This window comes from Podarcis pityusensis (genome assembly GCF_964106645.2).
Source record: "Podarcis pityusensis genome assembly, chromosome: 1".
In the NCBI taxonomy this organism is placed as follows: Eukaryota; Metazoa; Chordata; class Lepidosauria; order Squamata; family Lacertidae; genus Podarcis; species Podarcis pityusensis.
Window position 1 is genome coordinate 70850468 of NC_138028.1, and position 27399 is coordinate 70877866.

The 27399-nt window shown below is 40.4% G+C and overlaps 1 protein-coding gene across 6 annotated transcripts in view; it reads right to left on the reverse strand.

Moving 5' to 3' along the window:
* The window catches only part of TUB (TUB bipartite transcription factor), a 131071-nt gene that overhangs the window by 30489 nt on the left and 73183 nt on the right, over positions 1-27399 (reverse strand). For 2 of the 6 annotated variants that reach the window (XM_080975235.1, XM_080975236.1), the window contains exons 2-4: positions 11459-11510; positions 10041-10203; positions 3113-3247 (exon numbers count right to left, since the gene is read on the reverse strand). In XM_080975235.1, the coding sequence (XP_080831361.1) occupies positions 3113-3247; positions 10041-10203; positions 11459-11510 (350 nt within the window). Of the gene's footprint in view, positions 1-3112; positions 3248-10040; positions 10204-11458; positions 11511-14359; positions 14383-18220; positions 18313-27399 lie in introns of those variants that run through there. The other 4 variants (XM_080975238.1, XM_080975239.1, XM_080975240.1 and 1 more) reach the window with 3 other exon arrangements.

A 27399-nucleotide genomic window follows, 5' to 3' on the forward strand; every position in this document is an offset into this window, starting at 1 on the left:
AACCAGGAACATGAATTATTAGTCTGATGTGTAGTTTGATGCTCTTGAGCAGATGGGTGCTACTCTGGTGAAGAACATTGGTCAGGGTTGGCAGAGGAATATGCCCAAGGAGCCAAGTCCAAAATGATTGGATATGAAATTTTTTATCCTACTCCTTTGCATCCTACTCCCCCCCACCCCCACCCACCCCCAAAATATCTCGCTGCCTGAAAATCTCACTGTCAAAAAACAGAGTGCAAGTTGGGGGGAAAGTCCTAAATATTTTACCAAAACCAAAAATGTTAGTTACAGTATATACATTCATTAATATTAATACATAAGCTTAATGAAAATAAATACGTTCAAAACAACACATAGTTTCTAATCTGCTCATCCTTAAAAGCACGGCTTGTTGTTTTAAACAAAAATCACAAACATTTGTCTCTAAATTTCTTTGAGAAATACAGACTAGGCATTCACAGTTCTTCCTCATTAAGCGTGGTATTATTTTTTAACCAAAACCTTAAATCCAGTCCAGTTGAGGTAAACACTACTTTCACAGACAATATAGTTTTTTTAAAAAGCTAATTAATTGGGTCTAGATTTAATTAATTAGGACTACAGCCATTTTGACCCAGAACTGCCACTGCAGTGAGAGAAAAAGCCACACTGGAGAGCACCTGCAGCACTTGGCTCTGTCCCGAGAGATTTGTAAGAGGGGCCTTTCATGACCGAGATACACAAAAATCATTCAATCAGCATTTTGTATGGACGATTGTATATAGAGTTAGAGAATACACCAGCGCTTCAGCTAAAATGAATAGCCTTTTCAAATTCAGAAATCAAGTGAGTGCTTGTTTCCTAAACCATGCCAAGTATAATCTCATTCCTCTGCATAAACTAGGTAGATTTCCAGATAATCGGAAGATTTTGGAAAAGCAGGTGTACTGCCTATACAGGGTATCTCTGCCTTCTGGCACACTACGGAAGACAGCACTTCGCAAGTCTGCATTCCTGATGCACAATTTTTCAAGGCTGAGGTGTACAAACAGCCCCTTATAGATACAAATTCCAGACCAAGGGCTTAGCAGAGCAGCATGGATAGCACAGTTGAAAAAAGGGCCAGCAGTATGGGAACCTTGGGTGTACACTGACTAAAGGGCAAAGTAGAGGGCATTTGTCATTCATTTTGCCCTTCTACAGATGGGTAGCCGTGTTGGTCTGCCATAGTCGAAATAAAAAAATTCCTTCCTGTAGCACCTTAAAGACCAACTAAGTTAGTTCTTGGTATACCAAGAACTAACTTAGTTGGTCTTTAAGGTGCTACAGGAAGGAATTTTTTTATTTTGCCCTTCTGTTGTTGAATTTTCTTTAACTCAGGGCATGGACAGGCAAACTAAGGCCTGGGGCCCGGATCTGGCCCAATCGCTTTCTAAATCTGGCCCGGGAATCAGAGTGTTTTTACGTTAGTAGAATGTGTACTTTTATTTAAAATGCGTCTCTGGGTTATTTGTGGGGCATAGGAATTTGTTTGGTTTTTTTCCTCTTCAAAATATCGTCCAGCCCCCCACAAGGTCTAAGGGACAGTGGACCAGCCCCCTGCTGAAAAAGTTTGCTGACACCTGACTCTGGGTGTGTGAGAGAGCTAAATCAGGACTGTAGTATACTGAGGGGTAGGAGTCAACACTTTGCCATGGTCCCTATTAGAATGACTAACCAACACCTAAGTATTCACCTTGTGGAGGCTGGTGGGGGATTCTGACGGAGACAAAGAGGGGAAGCCCACCTCTTCCCAACACAGCAGGTCTGATTCAGTTTGCTAACCACACAAGCTATTTGTTATTTGAAAATCAACTATGCATGGGCTACCTGTGTGACAAACGTCACATCTAACTTGGCCCTTGGGATTGCCAAGGTTGTGACAATGAATGCTGGGCACGTGCATCACCCAGATCAGTGGGGTCTGTCACATGTCCTGTTCTGTTTGTCACAAGCGCCAACTGTGCTCAGAAAACAAGCAGATCCTTTGCTCTTCATTCACACACAGACACATGTGGAATCCTGCTGCGATGACTGGCAGAGTGGAGCTTCACATCCATGTCTTCATGCACAACATGCAGCACAAGGAGAAACAGGTTCAATGGCGATGCAGTCAAGCAGCCCAGGCTGAAAGCCTCTTGACAGTCCACCCCCATATCCACAAAGGTGAACCCAAATATCTACTAGCAAACTCTGGCCTTTATTATGTGGAATAGGAAAATATGTTCCCAAAAATGCAATCGATGAAATAAATCAATAAATACAAGCACTTGGATACAGCTGTATCTAGGCTTTCCATGCTAGATGGAATGGGCAAAAACATGCCATTAGAACAAGCCAGAGGAACAGCCCTATTGACATTCAGCAGGCACTGACTTTGTTATTATTTAGACACTAGCTTAAAATACAGTTGTTTGCCTAAGTTTTGGATAAATTTTAATGGGTGGCTGTGATTTGGGGCTGATCTGCTGCATCTGATGGATTTTGTTAATTTTGCTCATTGTGAACGCACTCTGTTTTCATATGCTTTTATTGTTTCCCACCCAGAGAGGCTATAATTTTTTTTATTAAAAATACATAAATAATGAATAATTACACTCTTTATATGTGGCAAGTAGCTAATAAATTTAAAACATCTCTTTGGAGACTCAGCAGAGAGAGTGGATATGTGTATCATTTCAAAAGTCTTGAAAACATTTCTAATTTGGATTTGAGTCACTGGTGTTAAGCCACGATTTTGTGGGCAGCATTCACCAGGGACTTGTTATATTATTGCTTTGTTACTGGAATCTTGCACTTTGGTTTATACATGTTGTAGCTTGCTCTGAGGCTTTCTGGGAAAGTGGTAAGCATTAAATCCTTAACACCACCAATTAAAGGAGTGGAAATATCAGTACTTTGGTGCACTTGATATCTCAACTGGACAATGCAAACTCCATCTATTGAATGCTTATACATATATATAATATAGGTTTCGGACAATGTGTAGCTTGAATGAAAAAATATGAAAGGGAAAAAAATCACCCCTTGCCATTGTATAAACATATGGTGACTTGTCTCATTCTTATTTAATAATCAGCAGCATGCAGCTAACCTTTGTGCTTCCCCTTTTTCTCCTTTCTGATGTTGCCAGTTTGGCAGCCTCCTGTGGCTGCCTTGGCTTTTTTAGTTGACTTTGGAGCTTGTGACTCTGCTACCACCTTTACGTCCTCTTGCTCAGGCTCCTGTACTGCTTGAGAGAATCCAGACACCCCAACCAAAAAGAAACATAAAGAGAAAAACAGAGGAGAGAAGAAATGAGAAACCTATGAAGCCACAAGAAGTGAGCAAGCAAGCAGGCAGATTGTAAAAGTATTTATATATATATCAAGTCAGTTCCAGAGAAAGAAGACAGTATAGGGTAGAAGACTGCAGGTTTATAACGATATTTTAAAAATACAGTATATTACCGTCTTTACCTTTAGGCTGCTAGTAAAATAAATGGCAATCCCTTTCTGTGTTACATTTTGCCTGGGTGAACCAGCCTTGACTGCTATGTCCAAGGACATCAGAAGAACTGAGAGTGCCATGTGCACATGGTCCCCTGTGATATCATCAGTTAAGGCTCCATTTCTAAGATTTCTTCTGGGGGAAAACAGCACCTTATTAAAAATGTACTAACATTCCTGCAATGTTCCTAATAATATCTGGAGGGATGCTGCAAGGGACACTGTCTCCGTCAAATTTGCCACTTCAAATTGCAAGCAGCAGCATTTACCTACAAGTCAACTTATTTTTATTGAGGGGGCACCAGCCTGCCCTTTCAAGCATCAAATAAAAGTCCCCAGCAGCAAGTAAATTTACTGGCTAGTATCTGGTCTTCTTGTCTCACTTCTCCTCTGCTTTATCTAAACATGTTTTGCAAATTCTCAAAGAGGAAAACAGAAAAAAATGAGAGACCATCAACTCAAAATGTAACAAAATTAAGCACAGAAGCTTTTGTGCTGGCGTAACCCATTCAGCTTCTTTGCAATTCAATCTATGCATGCCTGCTAATAAGCAAATCTCACTATGTTCAATGAAACTAATTCCTAAGTAAATGTGCAAAGGATTGCAGGCCTAATCATTAGACCTGCATGAACCTGTGAGGCAAACAATCACTGTAGTTTCATATTGTCAGTTTACTTATTTGAAATACATACAAACAAATATTTCTACAACAAAGTAAAAAACAGAAGTTGGCAGGCTGCTCCTTCTGATCCTCCAATCCCCACTCCATGCACACACCTTCATAAAAGTACAGAAAAGAAAAAAGTGGTAATGTTATGTAACTCCAGAGCTCACTAACAATGCAATTACAAGTACGTACACTTGGAAGCAAATCCCACTGAATTCAATGGGGCTTTACTTCCAAGTAAATGTGCATAATATGGCAGCCTAAATTGCAATACTCCTTTCATAAGTCAGAGCTTCTGCACACCATTAAAACGAACTCCACACTAGTTCCATCTTTGATTTAACATTCTGCTTTTTTTAGAGTTTAGGATAAGTGCTCAGATGTTCAAGCTGCCAAAAGAGGGTCCTTTTAAAGAAATAAGATTCAAATGGCAAGCAGCCTTGAGTAAAAGACTTGGCATTCATATAAAGCCATTTAATTATATTTGGGAAGTTCTAAAGCTTCAACAATGACCAGTAATGGTAACAGGAAGAGTTCCAGGAACCGCTGCTCCTTGACAAAGAAAAAGGTGAAGGATGGTCATATCAGGATTTCCTCTATGGCAGGGATGAGGAAGCTGTGGTCAATCAGCTGTGGCTGGGTTCCAGCTTCCATCAGCCCCTGCCAGCATGCTCAATGGTCAGATGATGGGAGTTGGAGTCGAGCAACATCTGGAGGACCACAGGTTCCCCATTGGTGGTTCATGGCATCCTATAAGCTTGGTGATCTGGTGTGGATTGCAGCATCTATTAGCAATGAATGATTAGGTTTTCAGGTCACTCAAACACATAGATTTGTGTGTATCCACATCTATTGTTTTGCCTGGTGTTTCCTGCAAGATGACTTTCAATAGTTGATCCATTTCACATCCGGATATCATCATCGTCGTCGTCGTCGTCGTCGTCGTCAATTCTTTCTTGGAATCACACACATAGTCTGGACCAGGCATAGGCAAACTTGCCCTGCAGCTGTTTTGGGACAACTCCCATCATCCCTAGCTAACAGGACAAGTGGACGGGATGATGGTAACTGTAGTCCCAAAACATCTGGAGGGCCGAGTTTGCCTATGCCTGTTCTGGACATCCCTCCAACAATGTCCAGCTGTGTTGAAATGCATTTGGGACTATCCAATTTTTTTGAAAAGGGACAAGAAGGCTCTGTTAGTGCTCCACTGAGCACTAGAAGGCTCTGTTAGTGCTCCACTGAGGAGTTTTGAGGCCTCGCAAAAATTATAAAAATGTGTATTAAAGGTGTCTAAAGCATGAGTTGATTTGCATGTGTCCCTAAACTGCATTTTTAAAGAAACACAGAAACTGTCTGGCACTTCTTATTTCAGCAGTTTGCTCAACTAACTAGGAATAGCCAGAAGCAAAATAAATAAATACTGTGGGCTGCAGCTTGAGAATTAGTTCCAAAGGTGGCACTTTCTCTGCACTTGTCAAAGCCTGAATTTCAGTTTTAATACGCATGTCGAATTTTGTTGAGGCAGAGCTTAGCAATCCATATGACTTTAGGTTTGAGGACTGATCCATACTGTCCATAGCACCACATGAGGTGGGGCAGGGTCATGAAGCTGCCCCACCACATGTCCCTCCAGCAAATATTGATGTCTTGAATCCACATAAAACTGAATTATTTGCTATAAAAGCAGCCAAATGAGATTTTCAAAAAGATAAACAGAGAGTACCCTATAATTTCAGCAGAATAAATTGACACTTAAGAGTAGAACAATAAACTATGGCAGGGACGGAGAACCTTTTTTGCTCCTTATTAGGATCAGCCTCGCAGGTCAAATTTGACAGGTGGGCAGAACTGAGCAGAATTCCTGAGCTCCTGGAAAGAACCATAGTAGGTGGCTGCTCCATGTTTGTGTTTATTTCCCTGTAATAAGAGTCAAACACAAAAACTCACTGCAATCCCACCTTGTGCTCAATTCCTTTTTGCTACCTCAGCAATTCATTCTTGGGAATGCTTCAGCCATGCTCAGTAGAATGTCAAGCTTAGAAGGAAGCCAGGTGGTCTTCTAAACCAACCCTCTACTCAGCGCAAGATTTGCAACGTAGGGTGCAACAACAGCATCCCTGGCAGGTGGCCACCACTGTTTAAAAGTCTCCAGTAAAGAACAGCCCACTATCTCCCAAGGCAGCCTCATCCATTGCCAGATAGCTCATACTGTGGAAGTTTCTCCTGCTAGTTAGCCGAAATCTGCTTCCTTGCCATTTCCATCCATTAGTTCTAACCCTGCCCTCTGGAAATCACAGAGTGCAGGACTTCTTGTGCTTCATCAGCCTGCTGAAAGAGAAGACCACGAGGAATATATGCCTGCAACCAACCCTGCCTGCCTCTGGCTTTGCGGCTCCATTATGTTAGGAGAGCAGCATCTGGGGTTGTCCCAGGGTGCACTTCTCTGTCGAGGAAGTGGCCAAAGATCAAGTGTACACATGGCTGCAATGGTGGCATGAGGCTTCTAGTCACCTATCAATGTGGAAGCAATAGAGAGTACAGAACGCTCCATCCAGAACACAAAATGAAATGAAATACAGATGGCATTTATACAGAGTGTAAATTAGCCAATTAGCCTTCTCTGAAGAGAAGTCTACACGGGTGAACTCATACATATTCCAAATCTTACCTGCTACAAATGACTGTCATGGAACTGAAGCTCTGCCTTTGCGAAACCACAAGGTGCAAAGGAGAGGCCTGTGTTTTACCCTGAAGAGATTTCTGCTGGCACATAGAATACCTAGCCCTATGTACCATGCTAAACATCAGTCTGGGAGGCTGATTTAAATAGGCCTTGAATGACAAGGAAGAGCAGTTTCTTTTCCTTTTGGTAAATAGCGTGAAATATTATTTTAATTCACTTGATTCCTTTCCTGATTTTTAGATGAATCTTACTACAGTGGTACCTCGGTTTTCGAACAGCTTAGTTCCCGAACAACCCGGAACCTGAACGCTGCAAACCCGGAAGTAGGTGTTCCGGTTTTCAAACTTTTTCTCGGAAGTCGAACATGCTCCTGAGCTTCCATTTTCACTGTCGCGCAGCAAATTTGAGTCCCCCACATAGTAATTAAGGCTTTTTTCATCTCGTTTTACCCTTGCCCAGCAAATTTAAGCCCCCCCCAATCGTAATTAAAGCCTTCCCAATCGTAATTAAAGCCCCCCAGTTGTAATTAAAGCCTTCCGTTTCTGATTGCAGGTGCTTTTGTTTTTGCTATTTTTTGGGTTTTAGTTTGTGTGGCTTTTTCATTTTTGTGACCCTGGCTTGTTTTATGATTGATTGATTGATTGATTGATTGACTGATTGTGTGACTGTGGAAATAGATAAAAGCCTCCCATTCAAACAATGACTATCATCAGTGCAGGTTAGAAAAAAAAAATAATTTTACTTTTTATCATCTACTATACTGTCTTATTTATTTTATAGTACAGAGCATTGATTATTGGATCAACGGTCTTGTTAGATAGTAAAATTCATGTTAAATTGCTGTTTTAGGGGTTGTTGTTAAAAGTCTGGAACAGAGTAATCCATTTTGTATTACTTTCTATGGGAAAGTGCACCTTGGTTTTGGAACGCATTGGTTTCGGAACAGACTTCCAGAACCGATTAAGTTTGAGAACCAAGGTACCAAGAACCAAGAACCAATGTTGAAGCATTATCATCCCACAGTACTGATAAAACCTGGCTGGTTGTTAACAATGTTTTGACTTGACATTTTCCTATGCTGGTGTCCTTTGATAAAGACAGAACATTTTTTTTCTTTATCTTTCTCCTGTAACCTTAGGTTTTTCCTCCCTATGTGAAGCTTTTCTGGAACAATTTTATCTCATGTTAGATTTGTACCCAGGTCCTTTTGTTCTACTGAAAAAGTAGAAAGCTATTAAGTTTCAACTGTACTTTTGTTAAAGGAGGATGAACTGAAACAAAAAGGTAGGTTTTCTTTAATAGAAAACATTTAATTTCCTGTATCAACCGATGCTTTCGATTATAGGTTAACAAAACTGAAATTTTCTGATATCTTGAAATGTAAATTAAAACACTGTTTCATATATATATATCATGTCAAAAACTGTTAGATTCCCCCTGCTTGTGTGAATAAAAACATTTAAAACATTTTAAGTGTTAACTAATACTCATTAATAGAAGGTGCACAAACATCCACTGAACTGGTAACTTGAAACTTGCCACTTGGTGGAAAACTGACGTCATTTATGGCTCAAAGTAAAATGGGGCTCAAAATTAAACAATGTACAGCCAAAACTTTTCATCTGAAATACATTTAATTTTTTGATGATTTTTTTACAAGTTATATAAAAGGAAGGAAGAAGCAGACAGGAACTGAATGTATTTTGAGCCAACACATTTTCCATAGGAAAAATGGGTTGCATCCCACTCTGCATGATCAGACTACCACACACGCAACAGGATTCCACCTTCCTCTCCTCTGCCTGCAACCCCCTAAATGCCAAAATCCGGTCCCTCAACATTACAGAGCATCTTTTGGCATGTGCAGGGGACCGTAGGAGAGATAAGAGGATGGAGAGGTTATGCCAATGATGGCAGTGCTGGATGCAACCTATTGCTTCTCTCCTCTGTGCACATGCATACCAACATGTGCTGGGCCACAAAATGCAAATCATTAATCCAAACAGAAGTTCTATTCACAGTGTGGTTTCCAGTTTATAAATGTAACTGAAGAAAAGGCTGCTGAGACTAAGTCAAATGCATTTAATATTCAGACACTGTGTACATTTAAATTGCTGTTAAAAACGGCTAATGAAATTCAAATGCTTCTTTAATTTTGAATTTAAAAAAACAAAAACACTTTTGAGGAATGCTAAAGGGGAAAAGTGAACATCAATGCAATTTTCTAAAAGGCTATTGTAAAAAAATAACATTTTCCCTGTAATATTTTGCAATGAAATACATACTTAAGGGGATTGAGATTTTAATATGGTGGGAAGGGGAGAAGGGTTGTTTCAGACTTACTGCAGTTGAAGCAAATGATGGCATAATTATAAACTAAAATGTAATGAGCATGCATATAAAATGAATCTGTGAGCAAAGGAACTGTATGCTCACATTAATAAGGTCATTTGGGCTGCATGATATTGCAGTGTTGCACATAATGTTTACTAAAATATGTATATTTACCATTCTTTGCCAAGATTGAAAGGCTGAGGACAGCAACCGTATACCAAGAAGTAAGATTTATTCAGTCAGACATTCAACTACCGATGGTGCATTTTTATTTTTATATTTAAAAGTTTAACTGGGGAGTGAGGGCAGTTAGTGATTATGAAAGTGGACAAAAAGCCTGAAAGTTTTATGTGCAGTCAACTTTCTACAGAACATGGAAAGGAAATGTACATTCTGTTGACAAGTTGTCCTCTTCCGTTTTATGAAAAGTAGTAGTTTTAGTTTTTGCTTAAAACCATGAGAAATTCATTGCTAAAACAACAGCAGTGCATTCTGCAACTGTGAATGGAACACCTCCCACAAATGGTGAATGATTGAATAATTTCAGAAGGAAGATAGATGGCTCAGTAGCTCTGTCAATCTCTGACAGAGATTGACAGAGCTAACCCCCCCAAACCCTTTCCATTGGGAGAATAATAATCAAAATACTATTTGATGGATTATTGAAGTAAGAGTTATGGGGAGACTGAGCCGCTGTGTAAAAAGGAACAAATATTCAATTCTGATGCCTATGTTTAGACCAGTTTATATTACTTTTTTCCCTAAAATTCTTGTCAGCATATTCTCGAATGCATCTCTTGATCTTTTCCCTGCCCTCGACATTTTGCAGTAAATTAGGACACATACCATTATAAATGGTGCTGCTGTTGCTGTTGAGGTAAGATTCAACCAATGGTGCTTGTTCTTCTGACTGTTTCATTCTGCGCGCCCTTGTCCGGCTGTCCACATTGGACTGAACCATCAGTGGCTCCTGACGTTTTTTCTTCTGCTTCTGCTCAAGTAATGCGCGCTGGGAAAACACACAGTGACACACAGAGAGAGCTCCTCATTAAATTAAATAGGAACCAGTGGGCCTATGGACTGATTTCTGGGTGTCTCAGCAAGATGCTTTGAACCAAACAATATTAAATTGGACGTCAACCTCCTACCACAATTCTGTATCAAACCATTTATTTTGCTACTATTATGTACAATGGAGATACGCAAGCAATTCTTTATGGAGAGGCTCTTTTAAAACTTAAAAAAGCAAAAATACCTACGGTGATAAGAGCAGAGATATTTGACTCCTCTACTGATAGTCAGATTTGAGATTTAAAATCGCTTATACTAAATATTGGGAAAGCAATAAAGTATAGGAACTAAAATTATTGCTGTATTATGGTGATTATAATTATGATCTAAGCTCTATGTGCTGCAACTCCCTAGCCACTGAATCAATGGAATTTATGTCTGAATAGGCACAGGGAGAATTGCACTGTGAAATGCATAAAAGTCTTTCCCAATGCTACAACTAATCTAGCACAGAGATTCTGCAACAATTGCATGATCCATCAGATCAATCCACACACCCCAGCCCTGAGAAGCACAAAGCAAGCGGGCTGCAGCCAATTGCTAGTGATGATTCTGGAAAACATACTAATAACTACTTGCATCAGACCATGTAAGTGACCCATGCTTGTTCAGGGGTGGCTGAAAGTAATTTCATACATCACACCCATAACCTGGAGAATGGAGCACTGTGGCCTGATTATGGAACATGTGAAAATGCTGACTGGGCCCAAAATGAGAGGGTGGGATATCTGATTTTCCAATTTAGATTCCAAATATTATTTTGTATCAAAGACAAATTTGAAAGCTAGTATCAACATCGCAGCCCAGGGTAACAGTGATCTTCGCTGAGCATTAAACAATTACCGTATTTCCGTTCTCAGTTCCTTAGCAGATTTTATAACCAGAAGGGGAGTGTATTTTCCAGCTGTATGGATCTCTCATTCCAGATGTTTCCATGTTTATATTATGATGGTAGATAGTGCATATTTATGAGTCATTTGTCCATATCCACAGCAAAACTACACACCTAGTTTTAAAGAGCCGGGTGGCTTATTGGTCAGCACTGATTTATGCTATGGAAAAAACCTAAAAGTTACCAGTTGTGAATATCAGTAAGAGGAAGTTTGTCTTATACTTAAGAAATCCAGTTAAGCAAGCTCCAGCTATCAACATGAAATAACCAATGAAGTGCAATGAAATTTTTACAAACTCACCTGTCTGTCAAGTTTTTGTTGTCGGAGATTGCTGCTCTCATCATCTAAAACGCTGCCAAGATAAATAAATAAATAAAAGCAGAATTTATTCATCTAACCACAGAAGAAAAACTTGCTGTTCTATAGTTATCTATACAGTGGTGCCTCTGTTTGAGAACAGTCCAGTTTAAGAACGATTTGGTTTACAAATTCTGCAAAACTGGAAATAGTGTCTTGGTTTGAGAACTTTACCTCGGTCTAAGAACAGAATCCAAATGGTGGAAAAGCACCCGTGGCGGGAGGCCTCGTTAGGGAAAGCACGCCTCAGTTTAAGAACTGTTTCGGTTTAAGAATGGATTAAATTCATAAACCGAGGTAGCACTGTAGTAGTTCACAGGAATTTTGTACCAACACTCTGCAACAGGGTTCCACAATTTTTTGTTGGCATTACACAACCATTCTTTGTAGCTGTCACAAATTTTGACCATCCCTTCCCTAAAGACACTCAGAAGCAGCAATAATCCAAGTGTCTCTAAAACCTGGCACATAGTAGCCAAATGACCTCTCCCTACCACCAAGTTCTGTGTGTGTCTACCAGAGCTTCTCTCTGTTGCTTATTCCTGCCGCCTGCCCCCCCCCCCCATATCTCGAAATCCTCTGGAGTGTAAGGAATACTCAGGAAAGATGAAGGATCTCTCATTTCATTGTGGGCAACCAGAGGAGGGTTGCTGCCGGAAAGAGATTTATGGTCACTATTGACATCCTGGTGACTATATATGCAAACCCTTGCTCTGCAATATTTTGGATCACTTGGATCAAGTTAATGTAATAACCACAGCAAAACAGGGCCTTTTCAGTGGTGTTCCCCCAGGTGTGGAATGCCCTCTCTAGTGAGGTGTGCTTGTCTCCCATCATTATTAACTTTATGAGGGAAATTAAAAACATTCTTGTTTTTAAACATTCGGTGGCTTAAGAATACCGTTTATGGAAACACTGAGATCATTGGATGGAAATATGTTTTTAATTGTAAGTGTTATCAGAACGTTTTGATCTGTTTTAAAATGTTTTTGCTTTGTTTTTTGTTTTTAAATTGTATAAAAATCTGCCACCCTGAGCAACTTGGGGGAGGCAGGGCAGGGCAAAAATTTAATAAATAAAAAAAAATGTGAGTGTAAAGGTGTCAGAGTCAGGGAATGATAGCACTGTAGGCATGGTTGCAATGGGCAATCTTTCACACGTATCCCACCATACACACAGAGAGAATGTCCAAACTGAGCCATTTTTTTAAAAACGTGCAATTTCAAAGCAAAGAAAAGGTGTTCCAGAATCCGCCAAACAGCAATATATTAAAAGCGCTAGCACAGAGCTAAAGCCCATCAGATGACAGTTCACTCAAGGCCTTCTGAAACAGATAAGTCTTAACAAAATGTAAGAAATAACACAACTTAGTGAATGAATCCCATCTAGCCATTTCAAAGCTAAATCCAGAGAATGGTGCGAAAAATCAAATCACAAACTTTACAAGAGTAAATAACTGTATGGCAGATCAGCTGTTAACTACATGTGAGATCTTATTCACGATTCTCCTACTTCATGTCTGGTTTGGCCCAGAGAGCCATTATCTTGTTGAAAGGGTTGGTACATCCCACAGTTGTGCAATGCAAAGCTTTGCTGCAGACAGGGGTTGCATGATTAATGGGACTTCTTTCTCTCTGACATTCAATATGACAAGCTGGGAGTGCAAAGGGATAGAATGACTGGTAATGAATTGAATTAACCTCAAACCTGCCTGCCAGAGGGCTCTGATATATTTACACAACCACCAGATTTATAAGCTATTGCTATCCTGGTCACAAGAGATCTTCTGCAGCAGCTTAGATAACCTTATTTAGTGCTGATATACTACATTTCTCAAACAGCAAATCTCCACTGCTAAGTAGCTGATCAGTTCCCAAACGATTTCCTGTAAAAAATTATGGACTCACATAATGTTTGTATCCTGTAGGAGCAACAGTGGCAAAAATGAGGTCAGAACTGGGCCTTAAGTACATTTCTATTATTTTAGTAGGTCACTCTCTGCAGGGAAGCCAGTACCCCACTATTATTGTCAAAGGGACAGCCATTCCGCCTTGAGCTAGTGACTAATGGCCCCTTGATTTCATTTTCCTGGACTCCTTGATGCAGAGATTGGGATTCAGAGGCTGGTGGGTCAAATTAGTCACTGAAGGGATGCTTGTCATTTTAAAAATACAGGTTTCTATCTCCAGAAAACCTCCACAAAGCTAGTTCTGAGAAGAGAGAGTTTATCAGCGCTGAAGTGAGGGTCTGGTCAATAGAGCTGACACAGATCCTCCCTCAGCAATGTGGCAACCTACCGGAGGCAGATTTAGGGGAGATGATTGGCTCGCCCGCAGGAGGTGCTGAGCCAAGAGGGTACCACAGGGGGGGCCCAACAATGACAAACAATGAAAGGCGAAAAACAAAAGTCCGCCAATGCAACGTACATACACTGAGAGATGATCCAGGCTGCAGGGTCCGCTAAGGAGTCACCCAGCAAAATATATGCCTGACACGAATGGGACAAAAATTGGTGAGATGCATTTCTATCCCCATCGCCCCCTCTCTTCCCACACTGAACAGTGCAAATAATCTACAACTGGTGGCTTGTAAAAGGTGAAGAAGACAGTTGAGGTCACATTTTAAACAGTATCACATTGCTTTATTGGGAGCTACATCTAACATCACGTATAATACTGTGACATCAGAAGTGATGGAAATTATGCAATGCTGTTGTTTCCGTTACAAACTTCCAGAAACCACTGAAGACAAGGAACCACTTTCTGTCCATTTACAAACTGATATAGCCTAAAAGTCTTTAGTCAGTATAACCTAAAACTCCTTACACTGAAACTCAGATTTCACCTTTCCATTTCACCCAAAGTGCCGTTGATTATCTCTATTTCTTTTTTTCAAAGGTGAGTTAACTGGCGTTTAAGATGGCTTTGTAATTAGGTCATCATCTGCGACGAGTCAAAATTTCCTTCAGGCAAGGCATGTTTTGTCCTCTTCAGCAGATCAGGCAGAGTCATGTGGTACCCACTCAAAAGCTTACTGTGTAGTGCCCATAATGACATGGGGAAGCAGCAGTCCAGAGCCTGGCCACACAATTATGCTTGTTGCTACCAGCTCCTTGCTTCTCCAGTTTCCCAAGCAGCTGTGGGAGGTCTGCAGTCTGGGGGTTGGCTGGTTAGTCGGAAGCTGGAGATAGTTGTGAACATTATGCAATAAGCTTCTGCGGCTACTACATGCTTCTCTGTCATAAGAATCCACTCACTGAATAGGCATTTTATTCATAATGCAAATTACTTAGCTATATTAGGGATGCTACAAATAGCTTCCAGTAGAGGAAAATGAATGTATTACACATACACACTTTGCATGCAATGTCAAATAAGATCCCTTGAACTAATTCTGCAACACAATTCTGCTAAAAATCACAATATTGCATGTAGAATCAAACATGCAGGGCCTGTTTTTCATTCTACCTTGTGGATGTCTAACTTGACTAGGAACCAGGTGGTTGCATTAATATATGGAATATTTGCCCCTAGGGCCTCTAGCTTATGTATATAAAGGGAGTGCAAGTTATATTTATACCACATACAATTCAAGGTGTTGTTGTTGTTTAGTCGTTTAGTCGTGTCCGACTCTTCATGACCCCATGGACCAGAGCACGCCAGGCACTCCTGTCTTCCACTGCCTCCCGCAGTTTGGTCAGACTCATGTTTGTAGCTTCGAGAACACTGTCCAACCATCTTGTCCTCTGTCGTCCCCTTCTCCTTGTGCCCTCCATCTTTCCCAGCATCAGGGTCTTTTCAAAGGAGTCTTCTCTTCTCATGAGGTGGCCATAGTATTGGAGTCTCAGCTTCACAATCTGTCCTTCCAGTGAGCACTCAGGGCTGATTTCCTTAAGAATGGATACGTTTGATCTTCTTGCAGTCCATGGGACCCTCAAGAATCTCCTCCAGCACCATAATTCAAAAGCATCAATTCTTTGGCGATCAGCCTTCTTTATGGTCCAATTCAAGGTACATACATTCAAATCCAACCTGAGATGTCCATTAAGCACATAAATGGAAAGGGAGCAGTGACTTTTACCTATAGCAAGTATATTGCAGAGGCTTGCAGCCACCTCATTTTGACATCTCTTAACCCCTTTTTTACTCCAATGCAGCTCCAGAGAACACCTGAAGAGAGTTGGCCAACCTGAGTGTCGGCCTCCTTGAGGTTTTAATGCCTAATTCAAACCCACTACCGTCAATGGGAATTGACAGCACAACTTCAATGATCAAGAACAAACTTTAATGGGCTCTTAGGTGCACATTTAAAATATGTTGTTTTGCTAACATTTTTCACAGTACAGTGATACCTCGGGTTGCATATGCTTCGGGTTACATACGCTTCAGGTTACAGACTCCGCTAACCCAGAAATATTACCTCAGGTTAAGAACTTTGCTTCAGGATGAGAACAGAAATTGTGCTCCGGTGGCGCAGTGGCAGCGGGAGGGTCCATTAGCTAAAGTGGTGCTTTAGGTTAAGAACAGTTTCAGGTTAAGAATGGACCTCCGGAACGAATTAAGTACTTAACCTGAGGTACCACAGTAAATGAGTTAACACTTGCTGGTTTTGCTTCAGTCAAAATATTTTTTGTCAGGAATTCCCTCTTAAGAAAAAATATGGCAATACAGTGGTACCTCGGGTTACATATGCTTCAGGTTACAGACTCCGCTAACCCAGAAATAGTACCTCAGGTTAAGAACTTTGCTTCAGGATGAGAACAGAAATCATGCAGCAGCGGCACAGTGGCAGCAGGAGGCCCCATTAGCTAAAGTGGTACCTCAGGTTAAGAACAGTTTCAGGTTAAGAACAGACCTCTGGAACGAATTAAGTACTTAACCCGAGGTACCACTGTAAATGTTTAAACTACCAGTATGTTACAGGCTAAACCCACTGCACTTTTCCAAGTTTCACATTCTTAAGAAGGTTCAACAAACCCTTAAAAAATGTTTTTTTTAATTAAAAAAATTAATTAAAAAAAACATTTTCGTACTTCAAGATGTAGGTGGCGTTTCAGTATATGAGACGCAAAGGCATATCCTTCATCAAGTTTCCCACACAGCCTTTTCATTTGCAAAGCCCTGGAGCTGCCACTGCCTTATGAAAACATGAGGAACTGATGGTGTATTGAGCTTATTTTAAAATCCCCCCACAGGTGAATTTCATACTGATATATGAAACTGAGACCAAGGCACGTACTACAGACACCATCTGGAGGCTGCTTCAGATCATTCCACATGGCAGCTGAGTTCATGCAGCAAGCAAAAAGAAGCTAAGACAACAAGGAGCTGTTATACAATCCAAACCAACGTCACATTAAGTAGAGCAGACCTGCGTACAGTTATAAAAGGAAGATTCTGCTGTGCCCTCACTGACAGGGACAGTGGCTCCTTTGGAACAAAGTGCCCAACACTGATCTTCCCCATCATTTGTAGGGCTGGAAGAATATCACAAATGCCACCTGCCATGGAAGCAGAAGAAGCTGTGGGGCACAGAGCACCCCTGGTATCCAGAAACATCATGAGGCAAAATGTGGACAGTCAAAAAAGACAATCATGTGGGGGGAACTGGATGAGATATTGAGGTGCATGGCGGAATGGGGGCAGTGTGAGGTAGTCGCCAGAGCGTTGGACTAGGACCTGGAAGATCAAACTTCAAATCTCCACTCAAACCATAAAGTTCACTGGGCGACCGCAGGCCAGTTGCTGCGTCTAATCCTAACCTACCTTGGAGGGCTTAGTGAGGATAAAATGAGGAGGGGGGAAGAGCTTTGAGCTCCTTGAAGGAAAATGAAATACAATAAACAAACAAATAAATAAAATGTTAGCAGCTGTCCCCCTGAAGCTTCCTCTTTGTTCGCAAAAATTTGTCTGAGAGTATGTTGAGGGTGCTACTCAAGCAGGCAATAGTAGTTGCTATGTCCCTTATTTGACAGATCCTCTAATCAGAGTATTTTCTAGAAGGAAAGCCTCAAGAGCTGTTTAGAAGTGTTTATTCTGAATATGACAGAAATAACTTTGGAAGGGCAACTATTCATCTTGGGCTTCCATCTCCTAGAGAGAAACACAAGGTCACTCAAATGTCAACATACTGCTGTAGTAAGGTTCAGACAGATGCCTGAAATTGCTGTAAGAAATGAAAAACAGTTTCACTCTTGCTTTTTTTTATTTTATTGTGGTGCTTTACTTTGAAATACTCTTAGCAGCCTGAAGAGACAATGACTGAGCTGACATACGGCATGTTCAAATTGTGTTACAGGCCAAACCCCTCTGTGCTAGGAGTTCAGCATCACTTATGCCAGCTCTGTGACAGAGGCTAGGTTTACTCTGTGTGCAAGGAAAAGGACAATCCAATGGGATAAGGATAAAAGGCGGGAGTGCAAAAGGAGGAGGGCAACCACAGAATCCTCACAATTATATGCAGCACCACACAGAGATGGAAGCGCTATTGCCATTTCTTAAACAGCAAGTGTTGCATGCCAACCCCTTCTAAGCAACTTGCCGCATTTGTATTTTGAGGAGAACAGAATACACTCTAAACTTTAGGACAGATTCACACACTGGCCTCCCACATTGCAGCAAGCAATATCCATAGGAATGTGACATTGTGTGTCAGAAGATCTGGTGTGTATTGTCTTGTGTAGATCCAATGAGCCAACTAGGCTACCTGGCAGGGGCCTAGTGCTGCTCTCTCACATGGGGAGAGGCAGTCTTTGAGGAGAAGATTCAACCACTGTGCCTTCCACCTCATTTCCCCACTGGCCCCTTCATCTTGCCACCGCCTCCATCTGCTATGGGGCAAAACTGAAGTCCTACTTACTACCACAAGCACAGGAGGAGGAAAGGCAAAGGGACCAGTGAAAAACACAGGACAGGAAGCCCAGCAACTATTGTGCTTTCTTGTTACCATAGAGATTTTAAAGAGACAGACAACAAGAGTTCTGGGTTGACAGATGGCAATGCCAGCTGCAGTTCTATGTACAGGGGTTACTGCAGGCTTCCTCAACATCAGCCCTCCAGAAGTTTTTTTAGACTACAATTCCCATCATCCCTGACCACTGGTCCTGCTAGCTAGGGATCATGGGAGTTGTAGGCCAAAAACATCTGGAGGGCCAAGGTTGAGGAAGCCTGGGTACCACTACCAAGGAGTAACTACAGTTTAACAAAGCCACACATGGTAACTACATCCTGGGTTAAATATAATGAAGAAGAAAAAAGTCGTGTGCTGAAAATCTGTCGAGAGTGCAGCGGATTGGAATAGGACAGCATGAGATTTAACGGTTTACTAGCCCAAGTCATGACAAAACTGAACTACAATCTGTAGAAAACAAAACACTGTTATAATGCTGGCATTACATGCTTCTTTATGGTTTAGCAGAGCACTATCATTTGAGCACAGTATGCCAGTGCAATTTATTCCACAGAGGTTCACTTCCCTAAGAAGCATACACACAGAACAATTTCAAAAAATCAGAGTGAGCTGTCAACAATCTCATTAGTTGGCTGCTTGAAATGCTGACTGCAGGGCCTGTTCCTTGAATTGTTATATACATTCTATAAATACCAAAGTCTTGTTTGGTATGTATTCAGCATTTGTCAGCTGGGATTAATATACAGAATTTTGGACTTGTAAAGCAGGAGTGGGGAGCAGCTGTCTCTCTTCCTTCACCATTCCTGGTACTAACATTTGAACAAGCAAAAACTCTGGCCTTTAGCAGCACTCCTTTCTGAGAGCTGTGCAGCAAACAGGACCGAAATGTCAACATGCCAGCTCATCTTTGCTTTTCTCACAGAAAGCGCTGCCAATGAATGGAAAGATTTGTTCAACGTTAAGGGCCTTGCATCAAAGTAACTTGCTTTATCAATTCTGAGGAGATACAAAAATTAATGGCAAACCCCCAAAGATACACACGATTATTCCAGCCTCTTTCCTCATAAATTTATTGATTTGTAATTAGCATTTTCCATCAAGGGAAATCGCTCCTGCAGGGACACATAACTACTGAGTAGAAAAGCAATAGCAAAAGCTAGGGTACAGGACATTTGCGGGCTTAGAGAAAAGGCATACATTTTTTCTTCCCACTCTCACCTGCAGGAGGAGAACGACATGAGGGGTTCACTGCCAAGCTGGTCTAAAACCAGGTTTCAATGGCTGCAAAAAGAAGGTGGGAAAACAGCAAAGGCTGAAAACACCTGATAATGTGGGCTGCAAGTTCCCCAAGTCTCCACCACAGATTTAGAGAGAGTGCCATGGACACAGGAAAAAGTGAATGCAGTACACCCAAAAAACAAATGAAAGCATTCCTAAGAGCATGTGGAATACAACAGACTAAAAACAAAGAACTAAATCCTTGGCTCACGGACAAGAGTTAGATGACCGATCCAATATACACAGCAAGAAGTGGAGGATTATCAAATCTGTGAAAATGGATTATTCCTGAAAGAACATTTGAGTGCTTTCTCCAGGGTCAAATGAGCCAAAGGCTAGTCTATATTGAACAGCTTCAGTACAGATCCTTTACATTTGCATAGCTGGCAATATAGCTCTCAAGGATAAAAAGCAACAGCAATAAATGCATATGAAAAGAATAGATGAGTTTAGTTATTGCTTCCATCCTGGCTTTAGCTCTTCAGAACACAGGAACAACCCTTTGGGATCAGACCAGAGGTCTAGCCAGATGCCTGCAAGTAAGGCATGAGCACAACAGAACTCTCCTACTCATGATCCCAAGCAACTGGAATGTTCAGAGGCAGGTCGCCTCTGCACTTGGAGGTAATATATACCCATCATGAGTAATAGTCATGGATAGGCTTAAGTGCAGTCCTAACCATCTCTACTCAGAAGCCCAAGTTAAGGTTGCAGCCTTATTTTCCTTCATGGAAGCTTCCCTACTAAGTCAAATAGCAGGAGAAGAGGCACCCAGTTTGAAATAGGGGCTAAGTGTTAAAACAACATGCACACCTGTGGCTGTTTTTTCTTTCTTTCTGAGAATACATCAGTAAATTGTTATAAACATCACTTCTAGTTTGGTCCATAAGCATGTAGAATTTCCCTGTCAGCTCAAAACTTATCTATTTGCCCAGGCATTTTAAAGTTGGCATTTTAGAATGCTCTAATTATTTTTAGTTGCAACTAATTGGTCCCCCCGCCCTGCTGCTTTATTTTACTTGTACTGTACTACAAACATTCTTTGTGGAATGTTTAATTTCATCCATGCCTATTGTGCACCAGCCTGGTATCTGCATGGATAAAGAGCAGTCTAGAAATGTTTTTAATAATAATGAAAAAGAAAATTAGAAATCCAAAAATAAAAATACAAAAAGCCATGAGGGGGATTGTAAATATTTTTTTAAAAAAACACACACGTTTTTTAAAAATACTATAGGCAGAAAACCATTTTCTAGGTTCTTCTACAAGCTAAAATGACACACATTTCACAGCTGCCACTTGGATAGCAGAACTCTTCAACAGGGGGAAGATATTGTATCCCAAAACTCTATGTGGCAAGAAACACACCTGGAAGTGATTCCCACTCAAATGGGGATACCAGATGGCATTCAGTAATGTCTGCTCACTTGCACAATGGAAATCTGCTTGAAAAATGGGGCTTCAGGACTGTCATCTCTCCTCTTTTCCCATTTGCAGCTCCCCCCCCCCCCCCGCATGCCTCACCCCAGAGGATCACCCAGCGCAAATGAAGGGTATGTGGATAGCTGTAGAGGGAGAAGAAAAAAAGCCCTGTTGAACATGTGGGTGCCTACTGATGCTACAGTGAATGTCACCTATTTAGCTAGAAACAGAAGGTATCGATCAAACTGCTTTGGGCTGGATTCTCCTCATCTGGATTGTGAAGATTCCATAACATCTGGACAGGAATGTGAAGCGATTCCTTGACACCAGAATGGGGAAAGAGTGAGAAGTTTTCACAAACTAGGTACACCACAGTTGTGCCTGAAGTTTACATAGTCCAAAGCCCTGCATGGTTACCCACAAACCAGATATAAGGGAAGTGAGGGAATGGTAATGTGAATGAACATCACATAGAAGCAGCTGTGCTTCTTGGGTTACACCAATTCTTATTCAGATAATGTTGCGAAGCCTGAGAACAACAAAGACAGAACGAATGTGCTAACTATACATACCCAAACCTACTTAAATGATCAAAGCTCAATGGAAGTACAATAAGGACTAGAGCAGTGCCACAACACATTTGTAGAGTGATACATCATAGGATTGTACTCTGTTTGTTGAAGCCTGCTTTTAGAATACAGCTTCAAACAGAATACATGTTTTTTTCTGTTTAGGGCTAGATTAAGATATTATCTTTTGACAGTCTCACAAATCTTCTGTCTATAAAGTTTGTGCATTGCTGAGATGGAGGAAGCAATTTTTTTTATATACTGTAATGTGAATTCATTTATTTTACTCCCAGTTGGGGCATTTTCAACATTGCTTCTGATGTACAGTGTCAGGTTTTAGAGGCTTCTCCTGCAAAGGAGAAAAATGTTATTATTTTGAACAGCCACTGTTTGTTAGAGCAGGTTCTAATTTGTGGTTGCCAGAGCTCAGCAAAAGAAATCTCTTTTCAATCCTTGAGTTAAATCACAGGACATATGAAACAATAATACTGTACATAGAAGTAATTCGGAACATGTTCAGAATGATATAACCTTTGCACTGAGTGACCACAGTCTGTCCCCAAACACTTTAAGGAATGTGTCTTCAAGGACAGATGGCATGGCTTTAGGCAGACTTGAAACACTCTTTCTCATCCCATCCTCTCTGACAGGAGCATATATCTGTATCTAAACAGGAAGTTACAGATATATGTTTTGCAAGCATCCAAACAGAAAACCAATGTTTTAATCATAGAGCCTTCCAGAAATAAACACACAAAGCTTAAATCAGCTTTGTTTTAAATTTGTTCCAGAGTGATTGTGAAACATACACTGAACTAGAACATACATTTGCTTTTCCTTCCAAATTCTCTCCCACATTAATGGAATTCAGACTCAACACAAATGCTCCTCTTCTCATATCACTGCTGCTCTTTCTCAGTGTCAATATACTGGGAATCCGACTTCAAGACCAAAAAATCCCCTTTAATTTTAACTTTGGTCTTTATCTCACTAAAACTGCAAGTCAATTGTTACTTTAAGAATACATTCATTTTATGAACTAATAATAATCTTTTATGTTCTATTTTAAAACCCCATTCTGGAATACAGTTCCAATTTGTGCTATGCTCCCAGGTAGCACCTGCCCACATCTCACCAAGTTTCTTTTACACAATACAAATCTGGGGGGAATTCAAATTGTCAGAAGTATGGCCTGATGTTTGTGGAATTCCATAATAATATGGAAGTGATAAGTAGAGTGGAATGTTCTAAGAACCATGCCCTGTCTTGCCACCAGAAGTATTAACACTGTGTAAATCTTAATTAGGATTGTGATTTGCATGAAGTTTAATACTTTGCAATTTGTACATCACATTGCATTTAAATCAGGGTGTATTTGGGGTTCTGCTGTCAGACTAAATCCCTTTGGTATTGCTGAAAAACAAACTCACCATCAATTCATTGCTTCCTTTTTAATACTAATTACTACATACGGTACATAGTATTCATTCATTTGTAATCACACACCTGTATTTAAAAAAGTCATTGTGTTAATTTCATTGTAGTCGTATTTATTTGCATTTAATTCCTTTATACCGCCCACTCGCATAAATATCAAGGCAATGCACAGCATAAAATACTGCAAAACAATACAAAATAATCACAATAACCATATGGCTTTTCTAAAACAGGTAATTGAACTGACTAGGCCTGCCAGCATTATTCCAGCAGTGTTTTGTACAGGAAGAAAAAACACACCACATGAATTCCAAAAACCCATTATGCCATTTATTGTATTGTTAAGCACTAGATGATAGGGGTAGGCAGCAGCTAGTGTCTGCTCTGGATTCCTATTATCTTCTAAATAATATTCAAGATGTTGACCTTGAATTATAAAAAACTAAAACAGAGAACTTTACAAACATATGAGGTAGGATATGAGAAGCCATTTTTGGAGACTGATCCAAACACACAGACACACACAAAAAACCACTTTTTCTTTCTTTGGAGACTCTCGACATCCTGAGCTAGAAACCAGCATTCAACAATACAGCACCTTTCTTTACTTCCTGAGTTAGCAGTGCATCACAACAGCATCATTAGTTCTATGAAGTATCTATCCCCCCCCCCCATATTCCCATGACTTCCATTGTTCTGTCTAAATCTATTTTTTCCTGCAGATAACAATAATTGCTCTGGTTGCTTACAACGGAGGCAGTAGAAATGATTTAAATTATACAAAGATGTAACAAAGGAGAGATGCTACATGGCTTTGTGGGCAGCTGGAAGTTATTTATCGAAACATGTATTTTGTTCAGAAATTCCTGCCATTTTTTGTAAACAGGTGTTGTGTTTTTTTGAAGAGATGTGTCTTTCAGGATGACAATAATATTAAAAAGGAATGAACCCTACCTAGTGTCAATATATCCAAGAATTGGATAAGTGACCTGGGTGGGCCTGACCTATCTCAGCTGTGTGCACCTGGGTAGTCAGTACAGCACCAGGCTAGACTGGAGGATGAAGGAGGGTGTTGTCCATTGAAATACTGTCTCATGTACCAGAAATCCTTGGAGTGGGCTTAAAAAACTCTGTACCTGTATTGGGCCAGAGAGAGAGAGATTGAGGGTTCTGCTGGCCTATTGATCATTCTGTTGCCCAACAGCATCCTTGACCAAGCTAGTCTCTGGCATGGTGGAGGACAATAGTTCTTCAATATCCATGAGAGTGCTGCCGTTGGGCTGGAACAGGACTTCATGGGTGATCCCCGCCCGGTAATGCAGTATGCAAAATTTAGCATGGTTCTGTGGTGGAATCGGATAGTGTTCTGAGTGAGTTCAATACAGCTAGTGGAATTTGTGGTGGCAGATGCCACCGGAAAAAGTGCTGGCTTGCCACCAGTCTCATACCAGATGCCTCATCTACAAAGGGAGTGGCAGTCATCACTGGCGTCATCAGTAGCAAAGGCCATTCCCACCATGATCTCCATTCTTCAACACCTGAAACTGGAGTAAAGAGAGGAGGCAGCAGGAAAAAGTTGGGCGGCAGGCAACTTTAAAGTTAGCACTGTAGCAGGTGTGTGAGACATCTCTGAATAACAAACACTGGAGAGAAATAATATTACATTTATCATTTCTCGTAAATATTTACACACACTCTCAGAATGCATGCTTTCTGCAGGTTTAATTGATTAATTACTGGTACATTAATTGACTAAAACTCAGATGATTAATTGGGTAAGCTTTTCTAAATCAAGTGACAGCCCTCGAGACTACATGTTAACCAGATATTAGATTGTCCAAAGAGCATTTCAACTAGTTTTATGCCATCATTCCATTAAACTTACTACAAAGCCACATTTTATTCTCCACTGTAGTTTGCTGAGCATGTACGTCACAAATTGAAAATTAAAGCATGTAAGTCTGGTAAACATGCACCAATGAATCTAAAAACACAGGTTTTTTCCTAGTAGTTTCCCCAAATAATCTACAACTCAATACAGTGGTACCTTGGGTTAAGAACTTAATTCATTCTGGAGGTCCGTTCTTAACCTGAAACTGTTCTTCACCTGAGGTACCACTTTAGCTAATGGGGCCTCCCGCCGCGGCTGCCGTGCAATTTCTGTTCTCATCCTGAAGCAAAGTTCTTAACCTGAGGTACTATTTCTGGGTTAGCAGAGTCTGTAACCTGAAGCATCTGTAACCCAAGGTACCACTGTAAATACCTCTTTCTTCCATTCTTAGAAATATCCAAATTTAATTCAGGAAAAAGGACAAAACTCCACAATGTAATAATATACCATATACCATATCCTTCCTATTCAATTGTCATTTTGTTTCCATTTCAGACTATTTTGCAAATTCACTTGAATGAAAACAGAAGTAAATGAGTTTAATAACCACTGATAGCTCTTCTCACTGCTATGTTCAGAAGATTTATAGGAGCTAGCTAATTAAGGAAATATAATCTAATAAAGTAACCAAGACTCAACATCTACAAATAGAACAAAATTGCCTAGAGTTTCTGTTGTCCCAGTTACTGAGATGGACAGCCTTTGTTTCAGACAATTAAGCCAGACATTTAAAATTACTACATAGAGAAAGTTCAATTGTTCCCAGACTACTTTCTGAATATTGAGGAATACAATCCTCTTGGAGTGAAACTAAGTGTTTCTCATTAATTACTCTGGGGCAGGATTCACTACTGCAGCATGCCTATTTACATGGCCAAGTGAGGTTGGTTTGTTCTTAATGATATTTAGGGTGTATGTCATTTGAAGGATGTTCACAATTTAAACTGCTGTACAATATTTTCTCAAATGAGCATGCATTACACCAGGAATAGATATTAGTGTTTAAAGAAGCAGTATGGAAAGTGCACTCACAGATGCAAGAGTCATTCATTCACATACTATTTCCCCACCAGACTATGCCTAAAAGCAGCTTACACAATGTGAGTCATAATAGATACAACTTGAAGTATACTATAGCAAAAACAATTATGGATATCAATAACAGTGTCAAGAATGAATAGCAGCATTCAATATATCTCAACACACTTAACGCAACCATAAAAAACAGGGTTAAACGAAACCAACCAGGAAATCATGGCTCTCCACCTTCCGATTCAATTCCATTTGCAAAGAGTGCACAACAGGTGGCAGGGGCTCCAATCTTGCCAGTTTTCAGTAAAGCTCAAGTTCATTCAAATGGCTCAAGGATAAAACCACCTCAAGGTTGCTTCTCAACCTCAGCTGTCAATCCTGGGAGGCAACTAAGTTATCCCTTATTCATAAAAAGTACTTGCTAGTAATTTCAAAAGCTAGATCTTTGCAGGTTACACATACTTATCTTCGATGTTTATGATGCAAGTAACTTAGCCCTTATAGAACCAGGCTGAACACATGAAAAACATTATAATATTTTCTATAGGGGAGGAGCCACCACTCAGTGGTAGAACATCTCATTTGCATGTAAAGGCCCTATGTGCTATCCTTGGCATCTTTAGGTGGGGCTTGGGGTGGGGGATGCTGTCTGAAACCCTGGAGAGTCACTCCCAAGCACTGCAGACAACACAGAGCTAGCTGAATTCATGAGTTCACGCCATGTAAATCAGCTTCTTACATTCCTATGAAAATGTATGATTGCTAAATTCTATTATACGAGATCTAAAATATATACTTCAGTTTATTGTAAGAACAAAAAATCTTGCGGCACTTTAATGTCAAATAAATTCATTATACCACAGGCTTTTGTAGGCCACAGTCCACTTTGCATGATTACAGCACCATAATGAATTTGTTAGAATTAAAGGTGCCTCAAGAGTCTTTGCTGCTTTTGTTACCAAAGATGAATATGGCTGGAAATTGCTCTACTGTGGTCTCTATTCTTAGGGTGCTGAAAGGATCAACAAAAATCCCTTTGCTCAGCTTCCTATTTTATTAATCTGTTAATGCAATGGCCCTCATTCCATCTCATCTGTCTTAATGCCCATAGGCAAAAGAAAGAACAATTATATTCAAATAAACAACACAGGGAATGAAAGCGACTACATATACATCCTACATTTAAGTATACTTCTTAGCTTGATAGCTCATTCATGTGGAATGCTTTCAATTAGCATATGGGAGAAGGAAATGAAACATAAATTGCAGTAGCATGGACTGCTGATTTCCTGGACAGGGCAAAAGGCAATGTGCAGTAGAACAAACAAAAATGTTCTATATGTGTT